Source organism: Apostichopus japonicus, chromosome 6, assembly GCF_037975245.1.
Source record: "Apostichopus japonicus isolate 1M-3 chromosome 6, ASM3797524v1, whole genome shotgun sequence".
NCBI lineage: Eukaryota > Metazoa > Echinodermata > Holothuroidea > Aspidochirotida > Stichopodidae > Apostichopus > Apostichopus japonicus.
Window position 1 is genome coordinate 10,916,552 of NC_092566.1, and position 8,404 is coordinate 10,924,955.

General features: G+C 37.0%; 1 protein-coding gene across 1 annotated transcript; it reads left to right on the plus strand.

Annotated features, from left to right (window-relative positions):
- Positions 1-1,928: 1,928 nt before the first annotated feature.
- Positions 1,929-6,276, plus strand: LOC139968968 (uncharacterized). Its single transcript, XM_071973622.1, has 2 exons — positions 1,929-2,181; positions 5,550-6,276. The coding sequence occupies exons 1-2, from the start codon at positions 2,030-2,032 to the stop codon at positions 5,851-5,853; spliced, it is 456 nt and encodes a 151-aa protein (XP_071829723.1). The 5' UTR covers positions 1,929-2,029; the 3' UTR covers positions 5,854-6,276.
- The last annotated feature ends 2,128 nt before the right edge of the window (positions 6,277-8,404 follow it).

Sequence of the window (8,404 nt, forward strand, 5' to 3'; positions counted from 1 at the left end):
GTGTGGTATGTCCAATAATCACGTGCCGTGGTAGTAGCCTATTTGAGGTGTCATCAACTCTTTTGTAATGAAACTTCAATTTGTTTCCTCTTCTTTTTGTCAAACTGATAAACAATACTCAAATTACAATGAGCTGTCATTTTCTCCAGTCGGTTGTCGTTTTTGTCTTACTAGTATTTGTGACATTCTAAAAAAACAAGACTGTTGAGTATTGCACTTAGTATCTTATAAACTTCTTCAAAATATGGTAATGTTAATATTTTTCATGTTGTAACTAGATATTGTACTAATTCAAGTTGATTAATCAATTGTGCAAAGCGTTCCTTCCTGGTTCATTTCTGATTTTTAACGTTTTGTTTGAAAAGATACACAACTTGTAGACAGCAAATTATCTGAGCCTACTATCATGTAAACTGATAAAAGCAAGAATAAGGACTGATTTGTGATCTTTGAGATTATACCAAGGTCGCCCCAAGGCCGATAGAAGAGGTAATAAAGTCACGGTGACTTTATGTCGGCCATCTCTGCCAAGCCAGAGCTGTCAAACTAGTCGTTACGGTGGCATCACTATGTTCCGACATTTCTATGTTCCGACGTCTCAATGTTCCGACAAAAAGAAAAAATTCGGAGCAACAACTAAAAAATTTCTTCCAAGAAAACTAGTTTTGTTACCCCAATATTCTTGTGACCCAATTTGTTTTGGGACAAAAAAATTTGAGACCAAAATTGTTTTCACGAAAAAATAAAAGTTACCCAAAAATTTGTTATGACCCAAATAGTGCTTGTGACCGAAAATTGCTTGTGACCCGATTTTTTTTTTTTGGACCAAGATCGTTTTGGGCCAAATCAATTTTCGAATAAAATGTGTTTAGATTTAGACCAAAATATGATGTAGGCCTACCATTTTTTTGGGGGGGGGGGTTGGGCAGTGGCCTGCGCAAATGGGGGGCGTGGCAATAGGCATGCCCCGCTCAACCTCGGGCTCAGTCGGGGGAATTTGAAAACGTCCACACTGCACGCGACGCGTGCTGTGTGACCAATCATTGCCCCTTGTAAAATTAGATAACTTTCGAGCGGGTAAACGTGAAAACTTTAGATATCGCTTGAGCAATAATAAAAAAGGCGCCCGCAGCGTGGACACAATATATCGCGGGTCACCAACAAAAAATCTCTCGCGCCGCGCCGCTTTCAGTATTCTTTTTTGGTCCCAAAGTTTGGTCCAAAGAATTTTTGTCCAAAAGATTGGAGTAAAAATAAATTTCGGGTCACAAGCAATTTTTGGTCACACTGTCTGGGTCACAACAAATTTGATCAACAAATTTTGGGTCACATTTTTTGTTGTTTGTTTGTTTGATTTTGGTCCCAAAAAATTTGATCAGAAAAAATTTTGAGTCCACTAAAATTTTGGTCACAAAAATATTGGGGTCTGAAAACTTGTTTTCTTGGTACAAACGACTTTTTGGATAACAAAAATTGTCCCGAATTATTTCTTTGGTCGGAACATAGAGAAGTCGGAACATAGAGACGTCGGAACATAAAAACGTTGGAACATAGAGATGTAACCATAGTTACTGTATATGTGCAATTTTCATAGCTCTACTTCATTATCTCAGTTATTTTATGATATAAGAGAGTGAAGCCTGAACAAACTCACCATCGGCGTTCCTTGCGAAAAGATCGAGTGACAATGAGAACATTTCAGAAATAAATCTGGCCGACAGTCAATCACGTATGCAAACTGCCGAAACGTGGAGGTATAACTACAAAAACCTCATTTAATTATTATCTCCCACTTCAGTAACAAGTATTTACGTTACGTTTGCGGTGTCCGGATCATTCAAAGAATTTATATGAAGTGGTAAGCCCAGGATATATGATGAAGCCCGTGTCAGGGATGGGGTCATTGCACTTTCTCCTTACGATATCACCGCGCACCTACCTCACAGTGTCACACCGTAAACAACTTACGCAATTACAAGTGAACTTTGGTCATTTAATACTCATTGATGATTTAACTCAACCTTCGATCATGCCTAAGTCTGAAGATGAGCAAAACAAGGCAAAGAGTGATAAAATTGGTCAAGCAATAGAAAATGTCTGTTTTTCATACTTACCTGCAATCGGTGCAATCAGTCACACGGTGTTCGCTATTCATATTTTAGATAAATCATTGATACCAAGGTAAAGTCATTACTGTATAGGCCTAACTGTTACTGTATAACTGTTAGCCTACACTTGTTAAGGTACGCTAGGCGTAGCTTAGGCTTACAAAGTACAAATACTGTAAAATAGGCAAGTTATATGCTAGGTGGGCTTGTACTAACGACGTAACATTGTCCTTCGCCTAGGCGATCTTCAATAATCAGACGTCTACCATGGTATATAAATTAATACTGATGCATAGGGTGTTGTCAAAACTAACAGTCTCTTAAATTTTATAGGATCATTAAGCTGTTCTAAATGACATTGATGTTGTTAATCCACATTTGCCTTATTGCTAGGATTTACACTAGTAATAGTATAGTGTATACACTACTAGTAAGGCCTAAGTTTAAAAATAGACATGACTAGCAGCATAGCAACATGGTGGCAACCAACGGTGGATAATGTATGGTATATACAGTAACTTAACGTGTTAACAAACTTAACATTATGAATTATACATGTGTAGCAGCACTGAAAAACACTAGGCTAGCTCCTAAGTCCAATAGTAACCACGTTTTCAGTCGCAATTGAATCTATGAATACTTTGAATAGAGTTACCATATTTGTTTTTGAAAAAGCAGGACATTGATCTGCGTCCTACACTGATCCGCGTCCTGGTGGAGGGGTGTAAGGGGAGGGGGGCACCTTTGGAAATTTTTTTGTTTTTCAAAGGTGCCTAGATGCAAAATGGTGCAATCTAAATCACTCTAATAGGGACTCAGGGAGGTCCCCAACTTGAGTGAGTTATGGTTTGGCTCCAAGTCTAGTAAAAAATTCACAAAAAGTGTACTGTGCCACTGGGCAGATTGGAGTCCAAAAAATCTCCTCTGAATTTATGCACCTATGCATACTTCTCTGAGAATCTGATTTTCCTCAACAAGGAAGGCCGCCGATGTTCAATCACAGATTCACAGCACTTCATACTTTGGATTGGCGCATGTGATACTCTGCCTAAAACTGACATTACGTTATATAGGGCAATACTCATAATTACGGTGTGTTCACGCTATTGACTGCGTACTACTATACTTTATGAGAGCCCGTCTGCGTGCAGGAAAGTGGTGTGTGTCTCTACTGCTGTCCATATATGGTAGGGAGCAGACGACGCGAGTACACGTTTATTGCGTATAAATTTAGTTGGAAATCATTTGCTCGTGACTCGTGAGGCTAAATTAGGGAAAACCTGTCAACTCCTGTGTCAAATTCAGGAAATCCGGATATTATTGCCAAATTGGAAAATCCACCCGGACGCCCGCGTAAGTCACGAAAAACCGGACATGTCCGGGTAAAACCGGACGTCTGGTAAGCCTAACTTTGAAAGACATCCAAAGTTGCATTAGTGAAAAAGGGAAACAATAACTATGTATTTTGGGACACTTTCTTGGATTATTCCACCCATTTAGTGGAATAATACAGTAAAATTAACAGGCCCAGTTAAGGAAATTTTTCCATGCTTTGAGCAGTTTGACTGTTCCTATACAAGTAGGATAATTCTTCCTGTTTCTGGTGAAATCTGATCAAACCATTGATGGAAACACGTAGCTGAAAGATAGAACTAATAACCACAGAGCAAAATCAGTGAGATGTCATCACTGCTGTTCTATTTTTAAAATAACTATAATTTCATTCATTTATTTCATTTATTCATTCCAGTATAAATATTAAATTTATAAAGAGGAGTCATAAAATATGTTAACAGGAAGAATAACTAATATAAAAGGGGAAAAAAAGATAAGATGATAGGATCTCATATAGAATGTATCACCATATATATACAAAAGTTAATACATGAAACAATATACCAAACTGACTTCAAGTTCTCCAAACATTGTAATTGCTTGGATTGAATGTATAAGCAGCACAGTGTATAAGATAGTTTCTGTAAACTTGTGTTTTGTATTTTGGCAAGATGTGTGGATTTCTTAGATTTTGTTCGATTTTTTGCAATAGACTTTTCAGTACAGTATGCAAAGGGTGATTCTGATCACTGTTGATCTTATTAGCCTTCCTTCGTAAACTCAGTTCTTACAGCAGCATTTACTATTCTTAAAGCAGATTGATACCAAAATAATAATATAGCTGTTTAAGAAACTTCATTATGGCATAAAATGGCCGTACTATCGTGAATTAACCATTTACCATCATACAAGCTGTTTTAATAAGTTGTTGAAAAGCACTTAGGCCTATAGCTAAGTTGCCCCTGCTTCAGTCAATAGACTATATTTCAATAGATGAGTGTATTGTAAGCAATGTCAGTTGATAATCTCTTTGTATTTAGTATACTGAAAGCTCACCAGAGGTGATGGTTTGCTGATGTATTAATTTTCAAACTGATTCCTGCAGCAACATGGTCTTTAACAATGTCAGCTAGTTCCTTGGATCCATGCATACACTTTTGAATGTGGAGGCAAATGCAATAAACTAATTGCATGGCATGTTGCAAGAGATGGTATTCACTATTATACATTATTAGAAATCAGCAAGTCTTGGAATGTCCTCAGGGCATCAATATTGCATTAAAGAATACCAATCAAATCAGCTAAATTTTTTAACCAACTGCAAGAAATATTCAGATCCCCTTCCCTATCTCTTCCCCCCCCCCCCACCCGCAAGAAAATAATAATTATAATAAAACTGAAACAAGAATAATAAACATCACAGAAACATAGTATAGGTCTTTAACTAGAAAGCAAGTAATTCCCCGATCTCTTTGCTCTTGCTATGTTAATTTACGATACTACTTTACTTTTGCATATTGTCGTTATTGATAAAAGATTGATCATAATTTATGCTTTCTGATGAAGTTTGCATTCCATGCCTCCCTGTTACTTTGGGGTTATTCTCAGTGCACTGTGTTTACCGAAGTGAATTTGATGTGATGTCATTTTTCTCTTACTTTTACACTAAGAAGACAGATTTTATTAATATGCTTCATGTTTTCTAGTTTTGACCTTGGAATAGATTATATTCCAATTTCTCCTAAAGGTGGTTTTGAAGTTCACAAAGTATATAATATTGCTCTGTATGAGGTGTTCTCATGTCATGATGCAACCAGTTTAGAAGATGAAAATTGATGCTCATTTTAGCGGAGAGAAACAGAATGCTTTTGTCAGTGTGTATCTATGGCACCATACTGTACCTGCTTGCATCAAGTTTCAGTTTTGCTACAGAATTTTGTGTTTCATCTTCCAAAGGTTTTGTAAATTTGAAAATGGAAGTCCTGACTTCACATGGTTGCTTTAATATTCTCAAGATTGTGTAGATCAACATACATTTTTTTTTTCTCTCTCTCTTTGGAATGTCCTTTTTTTTAAATTCCTGTATCTTACTTATTCCTCCCACAGGTTTTTCCCTGTATGGCATTTTGGAGTTGCCAATAGCTTCCTATTTAATTCACACCTGGGTGTCGGTCTGTACCTCTATAACAGCAGGTGTTTGTCGAAAGCACCCGTCCACAACAGGATACTCTGGAGCGTCTACGGTAGTGTACTCTTCAACTTTGGATCCGTCCTGCTGTTCTCGACCGGAAAACTCCTTCTCGTCAACGACCGTCTGATCGGAGCACTTTACGCGGCGGCTGCCAGCCTGAGCTTTCTGGTGATAGGTAAGCAGTACGTGGAGTTTGTCGACGAAAACATTGATGGATGAGAAACTTTTGAAGCTCAAAGAGGGAGGAGAAACAGTGGACAGGATGAAATGTAGAGATACAGGTAGATTATACAGCGACACAAGAAAGAAGAAAGCAGTTAACGACCTACCGTTTCCTTGGAAGGCTATTTTACTATCAGTGAGCATTGTGTTTGCCATGTGGTCTTTTCTCGAGATAACCCTCGGTTTGTACTTTTACAACAATTGACAAAAATTGCCGCAGGTGCCTTGTACAGCTGTAATATAAGTCCAATTTTGTTTTCCATTTATTCTTAGTTTTTTTCTTCAAAAGTAAGAAAGAAAATCAAACTGTAAATTTGACAAACTGCTTATCTCCTACAAGAAACCTGTGTAGGTTAAATATGTTTAAGTTACAGGGTGTAATGTATTGATCCTAGCAGGATCTTCAAAGACAAACTGATACAGTGACAAATGTACTACCACTGTATGTACATACAAGTAGGCTTATATCTGCCACTGTTTGTTCGAAAGTAAAAACTTGGGTTTCATGTACAGTATGCAAGTGATGCCGTAAAATTGCCCATCCTGATTTAAAAATATTATATTTGAAAAATAATTGGGAATAAAAATACTTTATATATATCTACTTCTTAAATTAAGCTGAAACTAGACTGAGTCAAGTTAATTAATAATATTATTACGGCAATTTAAAGTGACAAAGTAAGCAATTATTAACCCAAAATGAACTCAGAAAGGGTGCTTGCACTGTCATCCTTCCAAGGAAGGAACCTTTGTGAGGTTTTGTGTAGTTATTTTATTATTTTGGGTCCGTGAAGCTTGGTTCCAGTAAAGAGGAACTTGTGCAAGAAAACATTTAGTGTGCACCATATTAGTGGGCATTTTGAAGATGTCAGCTCTGTCGTTCTTAAACACTTAATTGATTGCTGTTATGTTCCCAGAGAATAACATATCGAGTATCGCATTGCAAAATGCTTTGCAAAGTATACAAGTGCCAAAAGGTATAGCGGATTCTTTTTTTTACACACCGATAACCATAGTATTTTATAAGGGAATAAATTCAGAACGTTCTGTTACACAAAATATGAACAGTAAATTATTTGCCTGGTTCCTTAAAATTAGGAAGACACATTGCCGTCAGATGTAAAAGTAGAATGTTGTAGTTATGATGTTACACTGTGAGGCCAGGGTGAGTATTCAATCAAGCAGGGTAAAACATGTTGATTATATTTTTATAGGGAGGATAAAGGAATTACGTAGATAAATTGTAAACGCTTTGGATGTGTGAGTGTGTGAGTCCATGTATTGATAAAGGTGTGAAGAATAACATTGTTGGCTCATGTGAGTCATATCTACCTTGACCGGTGAATGGGATTGTAATCTACAGTAGTGAAAGATACAAATAAGGTGAAAGGGTTGGATGGAACATGCAATGATACAGTATTTGAGACCCCTTTTGGACAAATTATGCTGCGATAGGGCTCAGGTGAAAAACATGTTTTGGATCTCTTGTATAAAAGAATTGGGATGGGGGTGTGGGGGGGGGGTTGTTACCGGACCCCCCACCTCTGTGTTGTCCCTCTAGTTCACACTCCTGGAAAGTTGCAACTTTCCTTTCTTTAATAGTATTAATTTAAATCGAGTGAAATGTTTGAGGGATTGAAAAGCTTTTTGTGGATTTTTCAATAAGTTATACTCAGTTGAATGTGAGGGAGGAAAAGTTTGTATCTGATATTTTGTTAAATCAGGAGTGGAATGCGGAAGTAGTGGGAGGAGGGTGTTTGATAATGTGCAACAAGTTGACAAGTTAACATGTCTGTAAGTATCAAGTAAAGGAACTAACACAGCTGTGAGATGTAAGTGTTCAGGTGTACAGTAAGTTTACTTTGCTTAAAACGTTCTTTGAGTCCTTCATTTTGGTCTAGAGTTCATTTTGGTTTTTGATAAACACCTTGATCACAATACTTTTGCCTGTTTTTCTTTTGTAACTTGGGTCAAACCAAAGTTACAGAATTAAATCAAAGGGTCTGTGCAAGAAATCTTTGAAATAGAATCCTTGGAAACTTAAATACTGTCATTTACAGTCACTGTGAAGAAATCTTGCAGTCTTACATATATTAACCATTCACACACTCACATTTTTACGTAAAATACTGTAAAAGTAAAGCGTTTTCTGAAGAAGTCACTGCAGTTGAGTATTATCATAATTTCTTAGTATTTTGGGGTATTAAATGTGACTTGACACATGGCACAACTGTTTATATATATTGTAATTCTTTGCTTTGTTGGTTACCACAGCTACAGCGTATACTGAACTCTTACTCAGTTGCTAGACTCATTACTAATATGTCCTAAACAATTAAACATAAGCCCCATACTTTACCAACTCCACTGGTTGTTCATGAAGCAGAGAGTTATTTATAAGACACTTCTTGTTATTTACCATGCCCTTGATACAGGTGCTCGTTATATCAAAGAAGAAGTTCCTTTGGTCATTCCAAATAATCGACTGGGAACCTACAGCAATCGTTCTCTGTACAAGTTTGGTCCTGTTCAATGGAACACCCTCTGT

Bases quoted from the DNA above. Each gene is read 5' to 3' on its own strand.
- LOC139968968 (XM_071973622.1), top strand. From the start codon at position 2,030: ATGCCTAAGTCTGAAGATGAGCAAAACAAGGCAAAGAGTGATAAAATT. The intron at 2,182-5,549 runs GTAAAGTCATTA...TTCCTCCCACAG, and splicing joins GATAAATCATTGATACCAAG to GTTTTTCCCTGTATGGCATT.